Source organism: Tursiops truncatus, chromosome 11 (assembly GCF_011762595.2).
Source record: "Tursiops truncatus isolate mTurTru1 chromosome 11, mTurTru1.mat.Y, whole genome shotgun sequence".
Classification (NCBI taxonomy): Eukaryota; Metazoa; Chordata; class Mammalia; order Artiodactyla; family Delphinidae; genus Tursiops; species Tursiops truncatus.
The window spans coordinates 92,029,533-92,055,144 of record NC_047044.1 but is presented as its reverse complement, the minus strand read 5'-3'; the positions used below and the strand labels follow the sequence as shown (position 1 = coordinate 92,055,144).

At 44.1% G+C, this 25,612-nt stretch overlaps 1 protein-coding gene across 1 annotated transcript in view; it reads right to left on the bottom strand.

Annotated features, from left to right (window-relative positions):
- GRIN2B (glutamate ionotropic receptor NMDA type subunit 2B) overlaps window positions 1-25,612 on the bottom strand; it is a 410,164-nt gene that overhangs the window by 103,840 nt on the left and 280,712 nt on the right. The window contains exon 4 of the mRNA XM_019938439.3: window positions 1,702-1,816. Coding sequence (XP_019793998.2) covers window positions 1,702-1,816 — 115 coding nt within the window. The remainder of the gene's footprint in view (window positions 1-1,701; window positions 1,817-25,612) is intronic.

Below are 25,612 nucleotides of genomic sequence, written 5' to 3'. Positions count from 1 at the left end.
TTCTCACAACCACCTGTCCACGGCTCTCTGTGACAAGATGGTGAATTTCACGAAGTTCATCTCTGGCTTCTTTTCCTGGCTACTCTCTTGGGAACTACATCACCTGGTTTCCATCCTAGTCAGAGCCATGCTGACATCCTGAAGTCTGTTCTCAGCCAACTGGCCCACAGCGTCTGCAGCGTCTGTAAATCAATGCTTCCCAACGTGATTCACAGAATATGATTTCACGGGTAAAGGGTTCTCATGATAAATCATTTGGGGAAATGCCAGATTAAATAAAATTAAAGATGTCTCTTTGCTGTAAGACACCTCTATTGGCAACAACTTGGATGGACCTTGAGGGTGTTATTCTAAGTGAAGTAAGTCAGACAGAGAAAGACAAACACTGCATGATCTCACTTATAAGTGGACTCGAAAACAAAAGAAAAAGAAAAAAACCTAGTTCACAGATACAGAGAACAGACTGGTGGGTCGTCAAAGGGTACAAAGTTCCAGGTGTGAAATAAATAAGTCATGGGGGTGTAATGTACAGCATGCTGACTGTGGTTAATAATCCTGTGTTGCATGTTGAAAGCTGCAAAGAGAGTAGATTTTAAAAGTTCTCGTCACAACAACAAAAAAACTTTGCAACTATGTATGGTGACGGATGTTAACTAGACTCTCTGTGGTGATCATTTCATAATATATACAAATATTGAACCATTATACCGTATACTTAAAACTAGTATAACGATGTATGTCAACTATCCCTCAGTAAAAGACACCTCTGAACATTCGAATGCTAATATGTTCTGAGAATCTCCCAGAGTGAGAGAGTAGACGGCATCTCTCGGTCTTATTTATCTGGAAACCATTTCTCAGCAAAGCGTCTAAAGGCACAAGGGCCCTGCCGAACATTCTCGGGAACACCAGTGATGACATCACTCTCAGGAACGTTTGCATTTAACCAGGAATCAGGTATAATAATAAAAGCCAATCCCTAGTAAGTGCTTACGATGTGCCAGGCACCCTTCTAAGTCCTTTACATATATTAATATAGTTAATCCTTATAACAACCCTGTGTTATCGGTACTATTATTATTAACCCCATTTTTCAGACGAGGAAGTGGAGGCACAGAGAAGTTAAGAGATTTGCCCAAGGTCCTAAACAGACAATTTAGTGAGTAGAGGAGCCGGGGATTGAACCTAGGCAGTCTGGCGCCCACGTAAATTAACGCCTAATGGTAGAATTTCAGACACTGTGGTCAGCTGGCAGTGGGAGAGATCCTGAGAAGAGCCTTGCATGGCAAGCCTCCAGTCACAGGAAATCCAGAGTTGTGTGCTCACAAATTAGGCTTCACAGGCCTCCCCAGTATACCGTGTAGGACACGACTTCTGAATTACACCATGATTCGGTTTCTCCACCTAATCGTGTTATACGGTACATGCACACTCTTCCATTAAAACGAAGTCATGCTGCAGACAGCACCACTACCAATGAAACAGAAATACATAGGGACAATCATCTCTTGATTGACCAACGTAGCAAGAAAATGAAGATGCAAGTTTGAGAAATGGCCTCCCCTGTGTTCTTAAAGCATTGATCTCTTGCTCTCCAGCTCAGAGAGCAAAACCAAGGCGCCATTTTCCTCCAATGTGTTGCAGACTTTCCGATCCCCACCCCCTCTAGTTAGTATGAGAATTGCCAAAGACATGTCCTACCCTCTCCCACTTCCTCTCCTTGTTCAGAAGTATGATCACCAGTTTCGGGTGCATCTGGTAGCCGTCTTCACTGAAGGACAGATTTCTCCCTTCAAAAGTCACATTGATCAGATACCTGGAAAGATAAAATACAGAGAAGGTTGAAAGTACGAAGAAGGTACGCTAGAACAAGATGGTTAGGAAGACGGAGAGAATGGGCTGGAGGCAGACACGTAGATAGCGGTACAAATACCACGTAAAGCTTGTACCCCTTGGGCTCCCATCTGATGATCCAGTACCGTCCTCCAAGCCTTCACATAATAGGAATAATAAGAAAAGACAGAAATTTAAAACAAGGGCAGTGGGTTTGACTTTAGTCTGCAGCTATGACTGAGCAACTTATTTAGCCTTTTGAACATCAGTTTTTCATGATCTGCCAAAAATGGGGTAATAAAGAACCTGCTCTATTGGGCTTGTAAGGCTTGAATTAGATAGCTCACCACGGGGCCTGGTGCAGAGTAAACTCTCATTAAGTGTTAACGATTAGTATTCAAAAAAGGAGCTGGATTAAAGGGCAGAGGTGGTAGAGACAAGACACAGTGAGCGTGGGCCAACACAACTTCCTGCTCAGAGAGCCTGGAGTTTAGGGTCTTTCCGCCTCCCAGAGATATGCCTACACTTCTGAACTCTTGCGATGTGCCTGCCCAGCTCATACTTCTAAGGGTTGCAAGATAAGTCCAGCAGTCAGGGATCTGGTTCCACGAGATGTATCTGGAAACCAGGACTATTGCACTTTGTAGAGTGAACAGAAAATAGCAGGGGCGGGACGTGGTGATGGGGGAGGAGGGAGAGACATTTCACAGAGTGTTCTAGGTTCAGGCACTTAAACTAGCAGAAACTCTAATAATTAGAGTCAGACCAATGGAGTTGTCTCCCTCTCCAACACCTGTACCCCCCGCTCAGCCCAGCCCCCTGCTGGCTGCTCTGACCCGATGAAGTTCCCTCACCGGGAATTCCCACAGGCGTGCTCATTCCAACGGCACTAGTGCGACTGTGCTGATGGTAATTTGGGTCCCTTTACCATCATGGCTCAAGGAATCAATAATGATTCGCTCTGTGTTCACATGACATGCTACTCTGGAGCCTGGCACCTGATGCTGCTGTGAGATGTGTCTCTGCTAAGAAGCAAAATGGGAATCTTGTGATTGTCCTGAGCATTCTAAAGGGCTTCAAACCTTTGACCAACAACGGTGTCCTACTACATCTGAAGGGCAGAAGAAGAACGTGCAGGAGGTAGCTTAAAGGCTCCTCTTTTAAATCTTTTCATTCAACAGAACTGTGAGCCTCTTCTTTGATTCTTCCAGATAACATTAGGTTAAGCAACAAGGTTGCTAGGATGTCACGTCCTTCAGGCACTTCTAGAGATGACTAGGCATTGTGAACCAAATCCTCATGGACCACTTCTCACTTCTAGAGCCGCCTGGGATTTTTCAACCTGTCATTCCGGGGCAAATGCAATCAAGAATACAGACCTCAAAAGAGTAGAGATTCCTAGAATCTCAAAATCGGAAGAGACCTTCACAGTCAATCAGCCACTTACTTCCTGTAGTTTATGCTTCCCTTCTACATCATAAAAGCAGCCCTCTCAGCTCTTCTTGAATACTTCCACTGAAGGGGAGCTTACCACTGTACACCCTTCCCTCAAGGCAGCCATCTCACTGCTGGGCAGTTCTTTTTTACCTAAAGCTGAAATCTGCTCCCCTACCACCCCTAGATCCCTGTCTCCGCCTCAGATATTATACAGTCTTAGTCTAATGCTTCTTCCACATGGGAGCCCTTCAAGTATTTGAAGATATTTATCGTGTAGCCCTTACAAAATAAATTTTAGTCTTTGAAGAAACCATAAGCTCAATTAGTTCTATAATTTTAACTTGATAGATCAGGGAACTGAAGCACAGAGAGGTCAAATTATGTGTCCAATGTTCTCTGGCTAATTGGGAGCAGAAATAACATTTTAAGCGCCATTCTCGATCCCATGTCCTCTCTAGCACCCCACCCTGGTTCTCGCATGCCACAGCAGCGTTAACATCCCTGGTTCCTTCATGTGATCCTCCTATGCTACGGCTTCAGCTCCCTCCCTCTATCCCCTTGGCCACACTCTCTGGACACTTGCAGTCGGTAAAAGTGTAGCATCCCTGATTCCACTCAAGGCTCCACCTGGCGTCTTCGCCATCACCTGTGCCATTCCTCCTCTCAGCTCGGTGCCGCCCGCTCCAGCCCGTCACTGCTGAGAGGGTGATACTCGGGTCTCCTGCAGTTAACAACAACTTCAACAATGCAACCGAAGTCCCATATGATTCACTTCGGGGAGTGTAATTACAAAAGCACAAGACACAATATTTTAAACTAACAGACCAGAATTTAAGCACCCAACATAACCAACTTGAAAAATATGTTCTTACGACAACAATATGGTGCGGCTTAGAGTAATTTCTGGAAGTCTGCAGAGAAGGTGTACAAAACATGTAAAAAAAATTAGTCCTGCCTCTTTTTTGGAAGAATGCAAGAGAGGAGGGGGAGACAGAGAAGGAAGGAAGGAAGGAAGGGAGGGAGGGAAGGAAGGAAATGGAAAGAGAGAGAGAAATAAGTAGGAAGGGAGGGAGGGAGAGAGGGAAAGAGGGAGAGGAGGAGGGAGGGAAATAAATTATCTGGTTTAAGCACCCTCCTTTTCACCAGACAAGCCTCTGAATAATTCTGACTTTATCTAAAATGCCATTAAGAATATTTCAAAGAAAGTGTCCATTTCAGAAGGCAATTATAAAAGAGGAGTTCCAAAAATCATGTAAGTCATAAGCAGCGCGCATGGAATAAGTATACCGCCTCTCAAGATGACTTCTTTGAAAGGGGACAGCACTGAATTAAGTGGGTAAGTTGAGAAATTCAAACGCCGAGAAAACAAACCACGTTCACGGGTAACTGCTCTGTAGTTAATTTCTCTAATTGTCCCTGCTCCCCAGCCTTTTGGTTTTCCTTGTACATTTCTCTCTCTCTGGGATGTTCACCCTCTTTCAGTTCGACATGTTCATTTTATTCTATCTTGATATTCCTCATATATTGTACTTATCAAAAATAGTATTAAAATGTTATGATGATACACAAAATACTCTTCTCCAAAGTATCCGTTAATCATTCGTATCCTTCAGCAGTGTACAGAGTGAACATTCACATTGTGTTTTTCTGAGTAATTCCCTGAGACGTGCCAACATTTAGCTATTAGTGAGGAGCTTGCAAATATATACTCGCCTTGAGCAAGGATGCCCTTTGAATAGCAGAAAGACCAATCCACTCATTGGTAATGAAAAGTGTGAAAAAATAATCGGGAGTGTGGTCACTTTTAGACACGTGACCTTGGCCTTGAACCTGACTTTTTCCTCTTTAAAATGGAAACACCATTTTTTACCTCCAGCTTATCAGGTTGTGATGATCACATGAAATAGGGGGTAGAAAAATGATAGAAACTATGACACAAATATAAGGTTATATAGAATAAAAAATAGATATTAGCCTGATTTGAGGATCTAAAGGCAAGGAACTTGCCTCATTTTGGACCTCAGTGAGTAAAAGTGGGATGATTACATTTAATAAGACCAAATGGTCCACGGAACACATGGGAGGAATGGAAATCGTATCTCACGTATGGAGGATAAACTAGGTCAAATGGTCATATTAACTTAATTTCCATAAGACCTGGAAATATCCAACTACCTTTGAATCTGGCTGTACTTTGTCAATTTTGAATATTAATTAAATGAAAACCTCAAAACTTCCATGTATAAATTCTCGGTAAAGGATTAAACTACAAGATTAAGAGATGCCACGGCAATTCTGTTTTTCTCTAAAAATGTCATCCTCAAGTATGTAATCAGAAAACCTAGCTTCACGTGGCAGCCATATTCAGAAGCTCTGTCCATAAAACTTTAGTCCCCTGGGAGGCCCATCAAGGTTTGGTGCATAAAAATATTGCTTGATTTGTCCCTGGGATGCAGCACCCTGATGGCTTGTGTCATAAAGTTCTAATATTACACAAATCTCAGGTTGCCGGAACTAGAAGAAAACTTAGGAACTATCCACTGAGAACTCTCATTTTAGAAAGGAGGAAACGGGTCCCAAGACGCTACCTGACTTTCGCAGGTGACTTGCCTGTTCGGGACCGCAGTTCAAGTCTTCCGATTTCAAGTTCAGTGTTCTTTTCCTTACATCACCAAGTAAAGTGAAATCAGTGTCGCTGAGCCCCAGATGTGCCCCTTAGCATTCTCACATCACGTGCCACGCCCTGGTCTATGCAGACCCCTCATACAGACTGCAGGAAATAAAACCCATCTCATTTCCTGCCTGACCCCGGCTTGTGGAGAGTCTCAGAAAAGAACGCTGATGGGCTCAGAGCCAATACATTTGCTGCGTGTGGCCACAGTCATCCTCCACTGGGTTTAATGGGGTCAAGTTGAGGTAAAAAGCCCTTGTGCCTCTTTGACTTTGACCGTGCCACTCAGAGCTCATTTGCTGCAATGATTTAGCAGTACGCCCAGTGTGGGAGGTGTCGGAAGAGCTCTGCCAGAATTCTCCCAGCAAACCAAGAGCCCGAGCACCACAGTACTAATTGTGCCCTCCATATTTTCACAAGGCACTAGATTCTCTTTATGAATGTCTTTTAATGTGGTAATAAGAGAGACAAGTCTCTCCTCTCAGGTGATCCTTTCAATTTTCAGATAAGCAGATGAAGTCCAGAGGGTTCTGTGGCTTTACCAAGATCACATGACAGGGCTGGAATGAGGATCCAGGTATCCTCACCCCCAGACCAGTGATCTTTCCACTCAACACCATGCCTCAAAAATGGTGGGGCTTCCCTGGTGGCGCAGTGGTTGAGAGTCCGCCTGATGATGCAGGGGACACGGGTTCGTGCCCTGGTCCGGGAAGATCCCACATGCCGTGCAACGGCTAGGCCTGTGAGCCATGGTCGCTAAGCCTGCGCGTCCGGAGCCTGTGCTCCGCAACGGGAGAGGCCACAACAGTGAGAGGCCCGCGTACCGCAAAAAAAAAAAAAAAAAATGGTGGAGTTTTTCATAGCTCTCAATTTCCATTCTACATTCTCATTTCCATTTTCCAATTTCCATTCCATTGAAGAATTGGAAATTCTCCAATTTCCATTTGTTATTCAGAGCAAAATAATAAAGGAGGAAACACAGCTCCAGGGAGGAGAACTGAATTCTTGCCCCCTTTGTGTACAATTTCCTAGCTCTGAAAATCTGTAACTGTCACTGTGTCTTTGGTGTGTCACTTACCATTTAAAGCCTGCAGCTCCCTCATCTATAAAATAGACTCGTTCAGACCATCTCACTTGCCTGATGCGGGAAGCACAGGGCTCCTTCGAGATGCTCTCTATCTCTATGTTTCATCTGATTAATACTGTGGCTATTATATTGCTAAACTCTATCATCTAAATGACAAAACCACAGATCTTTCAAAAAGCTTTTCTCTGGTCTCTTTTTAACAATTACTATTTCATATGCGTGTTTTCTCTTGAAATAGCAGGAACAATTTCCCATGGGATTAGAAATAGTGGACTTAAAAACATTTAAAAGCTACTTAGTTAGAGACCAGTATTGGGGGAAGAAAGCAAAATATTTAAAAATTAGATGTTCCTTGTGATGGTTTGGTAGACTAAATAGAAATTCATGATAATTAAAATGAATCCCAAATGACCAACCCAGTACAATGTGGTCAACATGGCAGGCCATGGCCTGGGAACAATTCTCTCCTGTACTTACCAATAGCTTCTTCTGGGATCAAACCCAGAAGAAAGATCTCATTAGTGAGATATCCTGCACTCAAATGAATGACTTAGACAATGCCCCTAAATGCCGGTAGGAAGAAAATAAGGAGAAACAGGAAAAAATAAGTTAATCGAAGAAGAAAGGAACGCAGTATGTACTGCGCACACACTCCGTCACCAGCACCTGCAGGAACAGCAGCAGGCAGTGTGCGTGGCATTTAAGAGTAAGGACCTGGGCTCCCTTGTGGCGCAGTGGTTGAGAGTCCACCTGCCGATGCAGGGGACACGGGTTCGTGCCCCGGTCCGGGAAGATCCCACATGCCGCGGAGCGGCTGGGCCCGTGAGCCATGGCCGCTGAGCCTGCGCGTCCGGAGCCTGTGCTCCGCAACGGGAGAGGCCACAGCAGTGAGAGGCCCGCGTATCGCAAAAAAAAAAAGAGTAAGGACCCTGCAGTCAGACCACTTCTGTTCGGATCCTAGATCCACCAGTTTCTAGGTTACGTGACAATGTTTTCAAGGCACACGCATTATTTTATTCTGGCCAACAATGGTTTTCTTTTTGAGGAAAAGGGATTTGAAGAAGCTTTAAAGGTTTCCTTTGGCACACAGGCATATATTTTCATATATAAAAATACTAAACCATGTTGTTGAACAAAATTAGAAATACCAGTTTCCTAAGCTGTCAAGTGTAGGCCTTTTCTCTTATTTTGCAAAATGAAACTTAGTAGAGAACGTCAGGAAAAACTAATTTGAAAAGTAGATTGTAACATTAATTACTTGAGGCAACTTAAAAATAGTTTGTCTTCCAGTGGATTAAACATTTTCTCTGAAGAGGTGTTCATGCCATTCATTTATTTTACAAACCATTCCTTACAAATCATAAAAGCTTCAAGTTTGGGCCAGTCCATATCTCAGTTATTTAAATTCTAAATTCATAGTGTTAAATTAATGAGATATTAAAGTATCTTGAAGACTGTCTGATACAAATTTTTTTTTACATCTTTATTGGAGTATAATTGCTGAACAATGGTGTGTTAGTTTCTGCTTTATAACAAAGTGAGTCAGTTATACATATACATATGTCCCCATATCTCTTCCCTCTTGCATCTCCCTCCCTCCCTCCCTCCCTATCCCACCCCTCTAGGTGGTCACAAAGCACCTGATATAAATTTAATATACTTCCTCTCTCCTACTGGTGGTGAGGATTGGCCCCTTAGCAATCTGGCTGAGGGGTAAATGGTGATGTGTCAACTCACCAACTATTACAGTGGGAGAGTCTTCTCTGGCCCCTAGGCCTGACAATGAAATATTTCTGAGAGCTATTACCCGACTTCTGTTTCATGACTGAATGCCATGAATTAGATTTATCTGACATGAAAGAAAACAGAGGGGCATTGTTGAGAGTCACCTGACAATCTCTGCTCAGATATAAGAAGGTAGAGAATATTTCATCTTCCTCCAGAAAGATGTTATGTCAGTGAGCTCCGAGGGGCTCTGCCACCAGCTGTGATGGCCTCCTGTCTACTCTTTCATCCTCGTTTCTGTACCCTTCCACCAAGCGGGGTCAACGTGGCAGGCCATGGCCAGGTGACAATTCTCCTTTGCATCGTTCCATCTGAGATCAAACCCAGGAGCTTGTCCTCATTAGTAAGCTACCCTACACTCGAATGAATGAAAAGGCCTGGACGATGCCTCAAAATGCTTAATGAGGAGTTAGTAGAAAGAAAATAAAAGGGAGAAACAGTACACCTGGAACTAACACAACGCTGTAAATCAACTATACTTCAATAAAAAAAAAATAGTGAAGATGGAAAAAAAAGGGAGAAACAGAATATGTTACGTGAAGATTAAAGGAATGTAGTATGTATTAAACACACACACACACACACACACACACACACACACACACACAGACACACACACAACGGTACCACCAATATGCAGTGCAGCGTGGTGTGGAAAAGCAAGAACACTGCGGTCAGGTGAGTTCTGCTCAAGTCCTTGCTCAGCCAGTTCTGAAGTTGCGTGACCTCATGAGTTATTTAACCTTTCTTTGCCTCGGTTTCTTCACTATAAAGATATGAATAATAATAGCACTTACGGGACTGCTGTGAGGATACGTAAAGGACTTAGAGCTACACTACTGCATCGATACATAATGAGCCTTAGGTTTTAGCTGCTGTTGTTGTTATTATGATGGCTGCCTTCTGAAAAAATACTGCCTGGATATCAGAGAATGTTAGAGTTAGTGGGGACTCCTGGATCACAGTCTGAGCTTCCATATTTAAAGGAAGGCCTGGGAAGATGCCGCTCTTCGGCAGGGTAAGTTCGGAGTCCAGGTCTCCCGATTTCTGGATCTCTTCTTTTCCATAAAAGCACATTTCCTCCCATTCCCACAGTATCCGAACGGCTAGGGCTTCGGGACATTTGTTTTGTCTCCTATGGTTGGTTCCCCCTGTGAGGTACTCTGCAGTAGGGAATCACTTAACCGTACTACTTCCGTGTATAGTTCACTTCCTGAGGAAGGCCAAAGGTGAGCTCATAGTTCCATAACTTTAGTCTAGAATAAATGACTCCTCAAAATGACCTCCATTCTGGCCTCCTGGAAGCCGGATTGGAACACTGTGCAATTCTCTTTAGAATTCCTTTGGAGGGGGCGCGCTCCTGCTTGTGGGTTCCTTAGGGAACTGTGCACAGGACTCAAGATGGGGAAGGAATTCCTCCTGGTGCTCGTGCCCACAGCCCTGCGTCACCTCTGCTACGGGCGACACAGGCGAGGGTGTGACGGGAAACCCAGGGTTATCAGAGGCAGTTCGCAAGGCGACACTCCCAGTGGGAGGGAATCAAGTAACTCTTCTGGGTTATGTTATCATCACTGGATTTTTTTTTTTTTTCATGTTAAGTTCATGCTTTCATGTTGCATGTAAGTTAAAATCACTTCCTTTTTCAAAAGCACGGAATAAAACCCCTCTTCTCTTCCCTAGGTTATGTGCGCAGTATACTGGAATATAGCCCAGCGTGGGCTACCAAAACTAAGCAGTTGGGAGCTTCCGAGAGAAAATGCCAAGACAGGTCAAAGGCTAGCTGATCGCTGAGTACACTGCTATTTCTTCTTTATGCCTACTAATAATGTGCAGGTGAAGGCTTGCCTCTCTGATGTCCATTTGAGCTCAAGAGCTGGCAGCCCTGCTCAGGGGCTATATGCCCCAAAAGCAGCCAAACAGTGACTGGCACAGACTTCTCCAGGACATTCAACCCTGACGACCAGAAGCCTTTTCCTTCTTGTCAATGTTCAGACTTTACTGAAAGAAACCCTGCTCATATACGCCCTTGGTCAAGAATCCAAAGTGACCTGGGCATGACATCAAGGGAAAAGAATAAGGAGGCTTTTCTCTTCCTTTTGGCCTTTCTCCAGTTCCTCAATTTGTTCTTCCATAGGGGCCCGTCTCTACCCTCTCCTCTACCTGAGGTGGCCAACAAAATGAACACACTGGCAATATCTCCATGCACATAGCACCTACCCACTCTGTAGCTATGAGATGCTTAATTTCCCAACTGCCCCCAACAGCTCTACTGAAGGGTGGCAGAAGAGTTAAACAAAGGAATTAGTGAGATGGCTTCAGTTACAGGGGCTGGGAGTGAAGGTTATGAGGAACTGTCGTCCATGGAAAAAGGGGGTTATGATTCAGTCTTCCAGTCTAACGGAAAGATCTTCAGGTGGAGATCTCTAGAAGCAATTACATTAAACGGGAGGAAAAGAGGATCAAAAGAAGGAAGATATTCCAGGGGCAGGGGATGGTTTCCAACAGACAGAGGACTCAGGATGCCTGGGTGCAGATGATGTCGTTCGGGGAGATGGGCGCCTCATAATGATCTCATGCTATGGACGCGAGACAGAGGGTGATGGGGGCTGTTGACTCATTCCAGCACACATCTCCGTCTTCGGAAGATGCAGTCACGAACCACCTGCCACAAGGATAATGCCCTTTCACATAGCAAGTAGAATGATTTATTGAGTCTAGGGTCCAAGGGAAGACCAGGGGAATGAAACGTACATGTGGCCCAGATGCACTGTGGAACATAATATGGGCGTGAAGGAAGTGAACTGTCGGGAAAGTTAGTTAGCGACAAGGGGTTTGTTGATGTGGTTCCCACAGCACAGTCTGCAGAAGAGCTTTCTGGGGCTTCGGTTCAGTGAGAGGACCCACTCCTTAAAGTCTTGTTGGATTTGAAGGTGCAGGAAATGTAAATATATCCGTCAATAGTAAAAGGGATATCAGGGACCTGAAAACAGTGAGATGAAATGTATAATATACCTTAACAAGAAGAAGACGCCAAGATGGAAACTACAATGCAAAAGCGCTGATCAAAGGTTATCAACCAAACACAGCCTATGTTTCTAGAGTTTCTGTAAGTGCTGCTCTAAATCACAGTACTTTATAGCACGGTTTCTAGACCAGGTTAGAGTAGAGGGTCCAGGGGAAGATCAAGCTTGTTTATTTCTTTAACTAATTTTAGTTACTTGGTTAAAGACACCCATCGATCTGTTCCAATATTCTAACATGGCTTGACCCTTAAGTCAGAATTTGAAGCAAGGTGAGGGCAAGAGTTTATTCAAACCTAACTCCCTTTCTCTCTTTCCTGGTCCTCAAGAGGACAGCACCATGGACCCCAACTGTGTCTTCACAGGGAAGCTGAAAGAAACATGTAATCATCTCTCCCTGCTGTACGGTGCGGGGGCTAGAACTCTGCTGTTCCTTCTTTTCAGGGGATTCTAGCTCTTTCTCTCCCTCTGTAGGTTGATGTTTCCATGGAAACATGCTCTTTAATGCTTCTGAAATTACTGTGCATTTATACCATTAACTCTTTGTTGGCCAGGGGAGGTCACAGAGATTCATTTTCCAACTTCTGCAAAGTAATTCCATTTTCTACCTCTTTTTACTGCAAACTTAAAAAAAAAAAAAAAAAGTAATTCACACTTGATGCCCCGATGTCCTCACCAGCCCTCACTCCTTACCTCTTGCAGTCTCGGCTGTTGCCTCTATCGTTCTGTGGAAACTGTCCTTAGGAGGTCATCAATAATCAAAGCAAAGTCAACAAAACCAAATCAGTAGCTTTGTTTCATCATCATCCTCCTTGACATCATACAGCTTCTAACAGTTGATACTCCCACATTTTCAGTAATTCTCCTTTCCTTTGTTTATTTTTTGATTAAAGTAGGATAATTTCTTGGTTCTCCCTATATCTCCCAGACCAGTTCTCTCTCCTTTTCTGTCCATTTTTGCTTGGAAATCCCTCATTTGGGGGCACCCCAAGACTCACGTTTTCACCCCTGCTCTCTCCCTCTGAGACTCATTTGTAGCCAAGTATCAACCATCACCTCCGCACCAAGGCCTCCGAAATCCCCATCGGAAGTCCCATCTCTTTCTTGACCTTCAGTGTGATATTTCTGAGGGGACCGTTCTACCTGAATGTTCTGATATCAGTTCAAACGTAACATGGCCAAGGCCAGGCCAGGCTCCCCTGTCTTCTGGCAGTGAGACCACCACTCTCAGGGTTTAACATTCTGCCACACCTCTGGCTTCTCCCTCTCTGTTATGCTTTCATCTCTATAACATGAATGTAGAGGAGAAGAGGCTGGCTGCTCTCATGAGTTGCTTTCTCAGAACCAGGCAAATCAGTTAAATCATCAGCCGGAGTTCAGCATTATGTACAAAATAAGCTGAGGGATTTTTTTTTTCCCTCTTTTCAGAATTTTGTCTCCCCAAGCTAAATGAATCTCATGGCTTTCTAGCCTATAAGTAAAATTGCTTAGAAGCCATAGTTCTGCTCTGGTCACTCAATTAAAAAAACAACAAAACAAACAAAACCTTCTAGCAAATGCTACCATTTTCTGAGCACATCCTAAGCTCTGTTCTGGGTGTTTTGCGTTATTTGATATAGTCACAGCAGTGCTATACAATGACAGATCACGTTAGAATGAAAGCCCAAGGTTGGTGACACTGGGAGTTGATCCCATTCGATTCTGAGTGGCTCTAAAACCCATGTTCCTCCCACTAAGGATAATGTTGTCAAGAGAAGCAATGGTCAGGAGAGAGGAAAACAAAAGAGTCCCAAACTTCTAACATGGTAGAACCAAAATCTAAACCCAGTTCTGAATGGCTCCAAAGCCTGGGCTCCTAATCACTATTTATACCACCAAGCACCAGTCCATCAGCTGCTTTTAATTGTCCCTCATGCCAGCATCATAAGGGATATCTTTAGGGAAGGGGGCGACAGACATGGAAAGACTGGAGGCGCGTTGCTGGTCAGGCGATACGTTCATAGAATAACAAGAGAACTCCAGGTCTCTAGGGGCTGTCAATCTGTCATATTTCATAAGCACTAATCCAAAAAAAAAAAGTGCAGAAATGGAATTAATTCGCCTTATAAGAAAACAGGAGACAAACCACAAAGCAGTAGCTTGACTGAACTTATAGAGGAATTAATTCTCAGATCACACTCTGGGAGGAAGTCAGTTATGAAAGCCTAGGACTGCATCCTTGGAGCTCTTGTTAGGGGCAGAAAACAAGAGCTAGAATATTTATTTGGCTCGGATAAGATGGGGAAAAATTCTATCCTGCTTTGGCACAGAATATCTAAGTTCTCTCTGGACTTGAAAAATACAATATTAAAGTATTGCTTTGGAGCTGCAATCAGCTCTCAGTGATCCTCCATGAGGGAGGCAGAACCATACTTATGATCTGGACAATCAAACACAACGATTACTCTTGGTACTAATTCCGTTCCATCTCATCATGGGTTTAAGCTGCAGGACACGCCCCTCCTTTGGAAATGCTTCTAGTCTGGGTCTCATCACGCTGCATTGTCTTGGTTCTTCTCCTTCGCCTGTGATTGTTCCCTCCTTCCCTTCTTTGCTGGCTGCTTTTATTCCTCGTTTCCCTTAGTTGAGGTTTTGTAGGAAATTCACTACAGCGTCTCTGTTCATTTCAGCCATTCTCAGGGCACCAACTCTTCCTCTGAGTCCCAATTCCACGCCTGCATCCTAACATCTTTTTCACGCCCCGCTTTCACCCCTCGATGGCCACGCCTGCTCGCATCTCCCCCTGTTACAAACTCTTAGTGTTGGATTTGCTTTATCTTTCTCCTCAAACGAGCTGATTTCCTAATTCCCCTCTGACTGAGTTGATGTTCACCGAGCATTTGGGATGGTACCTGGCACACGGCAGGCAGTCAGTGAACATTAACTGGCCTCATTCCTTTGGTCTTGAAACCTCCCAGGAGTCTCGGCCATCTTCCTTTTCCTAGTTTCCCACGACCAGCGAGCCCCCCAGACAGTCCTGGTTTTACAAAATACTTCTTGCATCTGTCCCTTCCCTTCGAGTCCCATGACTTTCATCCTAGACGAGACCTTTGTTACTTGATATCCAGACACCTACAGCAGCCCTCTCCTGGGTCATCTTCTCCCTGACATCAATCGCCCCCACCTGCACTTCATCCAAATACCACCTGCACTTCATCTTACAACAAGACTTCTTAGGGTTATGTCACTGCTAACTCAGAAATCTCCAATGGCTCCCCACTACCTAGAGGAAAATTCTGCCCATGGTCAAGGTACTCTCCACCCTGGCCCCATCTATCTGTTCTCTATATGAACTCTTGCTAAAGCCAAGTGGCTTCTTCACTGTCCCCTGAGCATTACCTGCATTTTCCTGCCCCCCTTCTATTCTCTCTCAATTGAGTACAACACAAATCTCACTCATGCTTGTGGTCTCAGATCCAATCTTACCCTCTCCCTATACTTTCCTGACCATGCCCGGCCCCCCTCTCCTCCTGCCCTTTCTAGCCTCCAGTCCACATTTTCAGCATTTGATTTATTGTTGACCTGATGTCTTGCTCCTTTTCGTTACTCAGCGTTTTATGCGTGTGGATCTTGTCTTCCATGATAGACAATACACTGTTGGAAGGTCAGTATCAAATCTTGCCCTTCTGTTATCCTTTGCAGAATCTAAATTAGTGCCTTGCTTGTGGTACATATTCAATAAACACTTACTGATTTGTTTTTGAACTTCTAGAAGACTAGTCTTGAAGGCTTCTCCTCTGCTTTCTCACTTCCCACCCCTCACACCCACCTTTCTATGTCAAACCTCTCTCTCTCTCTCTCTCTCTCTCTCTCTCTCTCTCTCTCTCTCTCACACACACACACACACACACACACGGCTGGCACTGTGCGTTGGTATCAGCATTGAGTATTGATTCCCTATAGAAAGTGACTCCTCCAATAATTGATTTAAAAAAGAATAACTTCTAAAGAATATACACCACAATCTTTTTCTTCGAAAAACAATGAGACAAAAAGTGGGGCTGACTTCATTTCTGCACGAGCTCTTTTTAAACTCCTCCCCTTTGGATGTTCTTCCCGTTACATTGTCCATAAAACATATACCTGCCCATGAGAATCACCTAACTTACTCAAATCGTATTCCATAAGAAAGAAAAAGAAATAAAATTTCTTGATAACAGGGTTGCTGACAGTGATTTTTTCTTTGAAAAATAAAAGCACTGGGGGGATCTGAAATATATGTAAAAAATAATACTGGGGTGTTCTCTACCAACGTAAACTCACTTTGGTAGTTTAGGAACAGAGAAAAATAGAACTCATTTTGTTTATAACATTGAAGTGAGAGGGTCTTTAAAAAAACAGAAACCAGAAAAGCAAAAGAATTTATTTGTTATTTGTTTTCTAGTATTTTTCAGTTTTAAAATTAAATTAAAAGCTTAAAATGTCCTCAGTGGGGGAGGGAGATAACTCTCCCCCAATGTTCACGTGGTTAGGCACACATAAAACCCCTCCCTCACCCCTTCCCTCTCCCCAGCTCCCCACAACCCCACAGCAAAAGCAGAAGAGAAAGAGAAGCCACCTAAGTGTCCATCGACAGAGGAATGGATAAAGAAGATGTGGCACATGTATACAATGGAATATTACTCAGCCATTAAAAAGGAATGAAATTGAGTTATTTGTAGTGAGGTGGATGGACCTAGAGTCTATCATACAGAGTGAAGTAAGTCAGAAAGAGAAAAACAAATACTGTATGCTAACACATATATATGGAATCTAAAAAAAAAAGAAAAAAATGGTTATGAAGAACCTAGGGGCAGGACAGGAATAAAGACGCACACATAGAGAATGGACTTGAGGACACGGAGAGGGGGAAGGGTAAGCTGGGACGAAGTGAGAGAGTGGCATGGACATATATACACTACCAAACGTAAAATAGATAGCTAGTGGGAAGCAGCCGCATAGCACAGGGAGATCAGCTCGGTGCTTTGTGACCACCTAGAGGGGGATAGGGAGGGTGGGAGGGAGACGCAAGAGGGAGGAGATATGGGGATATATGTATATGTATAACTGATTCACTTTGTTATACAGCAGAAACTAACACACCATTGTAAAGCAATTATACTCCAATAAAGATGTTTAAAAAAAAAGAGAGAAGAGAAAGTGAGGGTGAATATTCAGATATTCACACTAAGATCTTTTCTACATTTGGCCCAACTCTTGATAACCCAGGATGTCGATATCTGCCGAGATGCCTATGGGTCAGTGCAGAAAATGCACAAAGTGAATTATTTCATGGGTGGGAAATCAGGAGTTGAGATAGTTCAGGCTTTCTCCTTTGTAGATAACACCAGGACAGGAAGAAGCAGTCCAGGTGGAAATCAGAAACGTATTGTTAGTAAGTCTCTCTGAACCTCCCTGTGAAAGCAGAGGAAAGCTAATTTGATTAACACTTGCCTGAATTCCCTCAAACTCTTGGGCATCCTAGCATAACATAAAGCAATTTAGCATTTGAGTCAATTTCCTTCCCTCTCTTCCAGTCACTCCCAGGTTGCTTTGATTACAGGAAGTTAAAACACAGTCGATGTGTCTGGGGGCAGAGCGGCAAAACAGCCTGAAGAAATGCGGTGTTTGATGTCCTCAATTATAAGGGGGTGAGGTTGGGTGTATGAGAGAGGATGGAGGGAGTGAGCACATGCTGGAGAGAAAGGAAGAGATGGAGAGGAGATGAAACAGCATGCAGTACACTGGATAACATCTCCATGGCAACCACAGTCCACGCACAGAGAACTGCCAAAATAAGTCAAGATCCAAGTAAGTAGGTGTTGGTGGAAAGAGGAGGTAAGAACTCAGCAATGGACAAAAACCGGCTAGAGGAGATGAATTCTCTTTGGGAGCTTAACTCTTCTTCCCACTTCTTTCTCCAGCCACGCTCAAAGCTCCCGTTTGGGTGAGAATGCAACTGAAGTTTGCCTGCTGTCAAGTCCGAATTTTACCCAGGAAGGTCTTGGGATGGCAGGAATGAGGCTTAAGAGGCCCCAGGAAAGCCAGGAGAGAGAGAGAAAAAATCCTGAGTGAGGTGAATTAGATCGCTGTAGCCATTAGCTCGTTTTCTTAACTCTCTCCAGCAATGTGCACAGAAGGAATAGATTTGTTTTCATTTTCCCGTTGGCCTGAAGAGGGGAAACAGCATGGATGGAGATACTGTTGGGTGTGTAAGACAGGTAGAAAGTTCCTACGTTGGTGTTCTAGGCTGCCTGCCTAGTGGGGAATCTAGCCCTGTAACAGGGGAAGGAGCTTTGTCAAAAATAGAGTCAGGATGTCCCTGGAAAAGTTAGGTGCTTGGAAAGATCATTTTCTGAGAATTTGAAAATTACCCAGTAAGTAATGTATAGTCCTTTCTGTATAACTTCAGGACGTCACATATAAGAACCACCAAGAGCGCTAGGATTTGGGGGCGTCTGTGCCTCGTGGCGAGCCCTGGGCTAACGCCAGATGCCTGTGGAGCTTCTCCACACAGGTTTACACCTGAGTAGGGGCCCTGCTGGGTCTCTGACGCTCACCTGGGGAGCCTGTTAAGAAACATGAATTCCTGAGCCACACCCCAGAGACTAGGCCTGGGATGAGCCTGAGAATGTGCATTTTAAAGCTCCCTGGTGGTTCTGCTGTGTAGACAGGTAAGGAGACCATCCCACGAAGCAAAGTCCCTCCCCCACTCTGTGGTGACCCCCCTACTCTCTGCCTTGTGGGGAGGCGAGGCTTTCCTCACCCCTGAAGTGGCAGAGTCCTCGTGCCTGGTGGAGAGTTACCCCTCACACGCTCCCCAGGCCAGAAAAATGTCATTCTGTGTTGAAAATGAGTGTGAGACCAGCGCTGGTCACCAACTACTCCTGTGAAGGAGAGTCTGCTCTTGGAATCACTCTTCTATAAATGTTGGAGGGAAGGGGCAAACTAGGCAGAAAGGGAACATAGTTTACACTGAAGGCTTAGACAGTTAAGTGAGAATAGTTAGGTTTTAAGGTAAAATAGCTAAATTTTGAACGAGAAGTACAGCACTCTTAATTCTCCTCTGGACCCACAGAGGCACTCCTCTGCATCCTTCCTTGCCCAAAAAAAAGGCATCCTTGATATCACTTATCTCAAAACTCAGTTCTCTTTCCTTTCAGTAACACCATGCTTCTGATCCCGATTTATACTACCAGACGTCTGAAGAACTGCTTCCGAAACTAACTAAATCGTATCTATAAAAAGTAAAATTTACTAGGTGAGGCATCTGACAGGAGCAATGTCAAGTTTATGCACCATAAGATCATGGAGCCCTAGGATATGTCAGACACTAAATACAGAGATGAGTAAGAGAAGTTCCTGGCATCTCCTAAGCGCTTACTCTGTTACAGGTGTTTTGCAGATGTTACCTTATGTGATCCCATGTTACAGATGAGGAAACTAGGGCTCAGAAAGGTAAATAATTTTTTTCAAAGTCATGGAGCTAGTAAATGACAGATGGAATTAAAATTGAGGTTTGTCTGATTCCTAAATTATACTTTTAAAATCTATCACATGAGCTCTTTCCCACAGTTTTGGGTACAAACAGAAATGTATATACAAAATTAATATTGTTGATCACGTGTCCATTCTTCTCCTCTATTTCAATCCCTGAACAGGCACATGGAATTATCATGGGGGGAAAAAACCAAACTCCCTCTTCTGAAAAGAGATGAGAGGTGTCTCCCATTCCTTTGTCCAGGGCTAAGGAAAGAGAGGAAAGCCTTTCCATGAGTGGAGTAAAGGAATATTTACATATGTTGGTCTCTCTTTGCCTTTCCTTTTGTTCTTCCCCTTTCATAAGACTTGAGGCTACACCACATACACTTGAGAGGTGACTGACTGTCTCTGAAGAATGAAGAGGATTGAAAGGGCTGTCAAAGAGGAGGAAGGAGGAGCCCAGTGCTTTGTGGAAAGCTGCAAAAAAATCCCTCCAGCAGCAACACTGCCCCACTCCATTCACGGAAACAGACACGAAAGAAGCACTTATCAAGGAAACAAAAGCATCTGTATTTGGGGGTGTGTCCCAGCAGTGGTACACTGTCAGGATAGTCAAGCCTTGCAGGAAACGTGCATCACTTCACTCACCTGCCCCTTCCCTCCTCTCTGCCTTTCCTAGTGCTGGAATGCCACTGTCCTATCTCTCAGGAACACAGCAGAGCAGTAAGGGACCTGGTAAGGGGCACTGCTGAGGAGAGGGAAGCCCCACAAATACAATGTGTCAGGTACTGTAACCACCTTACAAGGAAGGGAGGGCCCAGAGGACACAGGGAAGCTGGGGAGGGGAGGGGCTTACGGCTTCACAAGGGGGAGCTATTTTCGTGGCTCTTAAGGAACGAGTTGTTTATCTGTCAGAAGAGAGATGGACGGAGAGTCCAGGGACTGTGTCACATGCCTAGGCAAGTGTCTGTAGGAATGCTGGCGCTGTGGCCGCAGGATAGGATGGAGGAAAGGCAATAAGGTCACTGGAGTGGAGAGAATCAATGACAACAGCTTTAAGCCTGGAAGGAGCGACTGAGGCCATGTGAAGGTCTTGAACATGAATGAGGCTCTATCCCTATAAGTAAGTATCCAAGACAAGTCTTCAAACGGGGCAGATAAGTGATCCAATTAGTCTTTCTAATTAAATTTTTTGTTGAGAACAATAATGCTTGGCGTGAAGCCAAGTTAAGGGGCTCATAGTCTAGATAAGAGAAACCACGTGAATGGGAAGCATAGGAGTGGAAGTGCTGACTGAATGCAGGAGGACAATCTAAGGGACCCTGTGAATGGCACGGATGGACGTGGAATGCGAAATGTAGTGCGTTTAGCTGCATTACCTGCCCCCTCTCATTACAGGGAGAGAACGTACAGCTCTGAGCTCTGCAGGCCGCTCTCAAGGCACGGCATCTTGCATTTAGGACCTTCCTGATTATAACAACCACCCCCTTAGGACTTCAAGCTCAGAGGTAAACTGACTGGCTCTTATTAAAATTAGAAGAGGAAGAAGAAGGGAGACTGGTAGAGTCACGAAGGAAAGGGAGCTTGGAGCGTGAATAAAGACCCAGATGGGGTGCAGCAGAGTCATTTTGCATGTTGGAAGGTCATGCTGGCAGAAGTGGGGAGCCGGTGGCACATAAGCAACCTGTCATATATCTGATGACATTTATTTAGCTACCTTAGGAGCTCCCCATCTTCAGGTTTGAGAATTCTTCTTTTAAATTGAAGTATAGTTGATTTACAATGTTGTGTCAATCTCTGCTGCACAGCAAAGTGACGCAGTTTTGCACATATAGACATTCTTTTCTTTAATATTCTTTTCCATTATGGTTTATCCCAGGAGATTGAATATAGTTCCCTGTGCTATACAGAAGGACCTTGTTTATCCTTTTTAAATGTAATGGCTTGCATCTGCTAACCCCAAACTCCCAGTTCATCCGTCTCCCTCCCCGCCCCCCTTGGCAACCACCAGTCTGATCTCTACGCCTGAGTCAGTTTCTGCTTCATAGATAGGTTCATTTGTGTCATATTTTAGATTCCACATATAAGTGATATCATATGGCATTTGTCTTTCTCTTTCTGACTTATGTCACCTAGTATGATCATCTCTAGTGGCATCCATGTTGCTGCAAATGGCATTATTTTGTTCTTTTTTCTGGCTGAGTAGTATTCCATTCAGGTTTGAGAATTCTGATTCCTTTTACCTTTGTGGAGTCCCTTTAACTGTTTCCATTGTTCTTGCCCGGATCCTCTCAAAACCACTGCCATAATCTAAGATGATATCTAATCCAGAGTCCACAGCCTGACCTGTCTCAAGTGTTAGCGTGCAGAGATATCAGTGCACTCAATTTGAGAAAGCTGCCCTGGGTGATTCTAGAATCTACCCCACCCCACACAGTCTCACCCCTGCTGAAAACTTCTCCTTTACTGGGTACCTGACCTGTGCCGGGTGAGGAGAAGGACTGCACACCAATTTGATACTTCAGTGAACTCGTATGGACGCAGGCTCACTCTCATCATGGGGTCCTATCACAGGACCGCGTTTAAATCATGGCTCATTGCGGTTCTCAGCTGTATTTTGCAGCTGTTTTTCTGCACGGCAGCTCTTCATCAGCTGCACTAATGGAGGACAGGGAGGGCATGCATAACCCAAATCACTAGATAACTCAAACCTCATTGTAGGCAAAGGTTCACAGTGCTCCCCCACCGAGTCCTTGGTAGAGCGCTCTTACCGAGAGGCAAAACTCAATCATGCTTTGCCTGTTCTCTTTGCGCCTCCATACCTGCTGGCGGAAGTCCTAATGAGCAGCAAAATGACCAAACCCCAGCAGGAGGGGGCAGGGGGAAAAGCGAAAGACCTAGAAACTTCACAAAGTGGATAATAAGTGCCTGAATGATGGGCTCTTAGAAAATCGAGCCCTGGCGGGTGAGGCTTCTTTCTTCCCCCCAGATACAATGAAGACAAATCATCCAGCACGTCTGCTCTAAGATGTAAATTCGGAAGTGCTCAGAAGCGAGGCAGAGAATGGGGAAAGCCTCAGTTTTCACTCCTTAAATGTGCAACCATAACCTTAAAATTCATCCAATTCAGGAAGCAGCTTGTCTCTAAATGTGATGAAAAAAAAAAAAAGAAAAGACAGTCTATTGAGTCTATCGGGGCTTCTGACACACTCACAGATGGTGCAATTAACATCCAGCTCAGCCCATATTCCCATCGTGCCCCTCGCCCCCTTGTCACTCTACTGGCTTTGGGCAACACCTGACTTCATCTTTCCTTTCATTCTATCTTTTGTTTTCTCTTCTGTGGGTTCTGTAGTCACTGGAGGGACTTCATTTCACTAGACAGTGAAACTCTGAGAGCAGGAACTAGAGCGGAGAGGCTGGAAGGATGCCCTGGCCCCCAGTTCTCATGCCAAAAGTTTCTTTCCAAGATATTGTTTAGGGAGGATATACCCACCAATTAAATATTGTCTTTTAAAGAGATTGGAAGCAAATACGGCCAATGTTGACTTTCATTAAATCTGCAGTGGAAGCATGGTATCTGAGACAGTATTTTCTGTACTTCCCTGTACAGAAAATGACTTAAAGAATGTCACATCTTTAAAAATTAATTAATTTATTTTATTTTATTTATTTTTGGCTGCACTGGGTCTTCGTTGCTGCATGCGGACTTTTCTCTAGTCGTGGTGAGCGGGGGCTACTCTTCGTTGCGGTGCGCGGGCTTCGCATTGCGGTGGCTTCTCTTGTGGCGAAGCACGGGGTCTAGGCACACGGGCTTCAATAGTTGTGGCACGTGGGCTCAGTAGTTGTGGCTCACGGGCTCTAGAGCGCAGGCTCAGTAGTTGTGGCGCGTGGGCTTAGTTGCTCCACCGCATGTGAGATCTTCCCGGACCAGGGCTCGAGCCCGCGTCTCTGGCACTGGCAGGCGGATTCTTAACCACTGCGCCACCAGGGAAGCCCAAGAATGTCACATTTTAAAAATGTTTCACTGTATGGACCATAAAAGACAGGCAACTCGCACCAACTCTACTGTTTCAGAATGAATTAAAGCAGAGAATGTCGATCTTACGAAATGCATTTTGCCATGCTATACAGCATTTACTCCTATTGGACACCAAGCTTCCATATCCAATTTAACACAGGCCTCGGAAATATGCAGCAAAGTAACAGACTGGCTTTCCCATCTCGCAGGTAGGATGAAATGGACCCTGTCCACTCTCCCCCATCAGGTCTGTAGCGTCCCTAGGTGAGAGCCTGGGGCATTGTTCAGAGGTAACCACAGTTGCACAGAATAGCATCGTTTCGTCCACCTTCAGCAGTGAGCTGGAGGTCACCTCGCCACATCATTATCAGCCTTGCTCCGTGGTTTATGAGGCAGGGAACGCATAATATGCTCTGGTAAAGGATGCAGGTGTGTGCTGTTCTGCCCTGATGCAGCCCAATGTCATGTCACATTTAGGAACATCTCCAATTCCCAAGAAATCCCTACCTTGGGAAAACAACGAAACACTCCAAAAGGAGAGTCCTTATAGAAAAAGCATCAAAAAAAAAATTCCTTTTGTGGAGACATGCAAACATGAGTTGAAGTTGTTGCTCTGACAGCATGATTCCACTTCTGCATACAATAAAATGGCATATGTGTGTTTATATAAACAAAATATATTTATACCCCATTTTTAAAGCCTGGAAGAAAATACTCCAAACTATAACAGTATTATCTCTGAGCATGATAAAAATCTTTGTATTCTTCTTATACTTATGTAGATTTTCAACTGTTTCTATAATGCACATGAATTGCTTTTATAGACAGAAAAAATATTTTAAAAACCAAAAAATATCAATCTACTTTGGCTGCACAGACGATTACCTAGCAAATATAAATTATTACCGTAATATGTAGAAACTTGGGGGAGAGTCCATATATCAAAACATTTTCTGAAAAGCTTAATGAAAAATTGGGCATGCACTTGTGACGGCAATTGTATAAAAACAGGCTGGCACAAGGTGAAAGGCTACAAAAAAATTAAAATACTTGTGTTATGGTAGTGGGAAAATAAGTGTATTTTCTTTTGTTTCCAGTTTTCCTACTGTTGCTATCTATCTATCTATCTGTCTGTCATCTATCTACATCATCTATCATCTGTCTATCTATCTCATCTATCCTTTAAAAAAATGGACTCAGAATTACAGCTTGTTAAGGCAGTTTATCAGGGGCTAGGACCAAGTGCCTCAAGAAATGGATAGAGTTGGCCCTGAGAGCTAAACTAGTACACAATTGGACCTAGCATGGCTGATACGGGCTTGCATAAAACATCACGAAGGCAGTGGACTTCTTAGGAAAACCTGAGCTCACACCTGGTGGCAGCAGTAACTAAGGACCTCGGGTGAGCTGGCCTCTCAGAGACCCCTTCCCCCCAGATACCCACTAAGGGCATTGCGTAGTGCTGCCTGGGGACAGTGCAACGCGTATGTACTGCCTGGAACTAACAGGTCATTGATAAATGGTTGCTACTTGGGTCTCCTGAACTCAAATAGAGTAAGCAGAGCCTGGAACGCTTATCAAGGTGCGTCTAGTGGTATGAGAAATCTGCAGAAGAATCATATACGAAATGAACGTAGACAACTTGTTTGGCAGGAAATCTCTGAAGAAAGATTGAATTGACAAAGGAAACCTGCTTGGAATCTCTAGAAGAATAACCAATGTATATAAATTTGCTGATGACTTTTCTAGCGCTGGAGAGGGAGAAAGTCACCTGAAGGATAGAGAAAACTCTTTTTTTGGTCTAAATACATTTGGCAAGTAACACGAGAGTTGAGGTGGCTATATCGTAACTTTGGTGACACCATACCCTCAGACCATGTAATTCACTCCCTTGGTCTATACATATCAGGGAAGCTTCTTATAATGGAGGCGTTTCAATAAAAGAGGAGCGTTTATGTGTGGGGAGGGCGGGGTAGGAGACGTTAGCAGACTGAGACTTCTCCTAAAAAGTCATCTGCATAATAACCTGGTTTCACTTAGATTGTACACTTACTTGCCAGGGTTTGGAAGGGCAACTGATGGGAACTTTAAGGAAGTCAAATACCATCCCCCACCTTTGGCCTGTGTAATTTAGCTAACTGAAACTTCTCCGTAAGGAAGAGAATAGAATGAACAATTAACTTTAGTATCAAATCCTTACAATAGTTGTTCTTCAGTGAACATTTGGAGTGTATTAAAAATGGCTACAAATTTTTGTC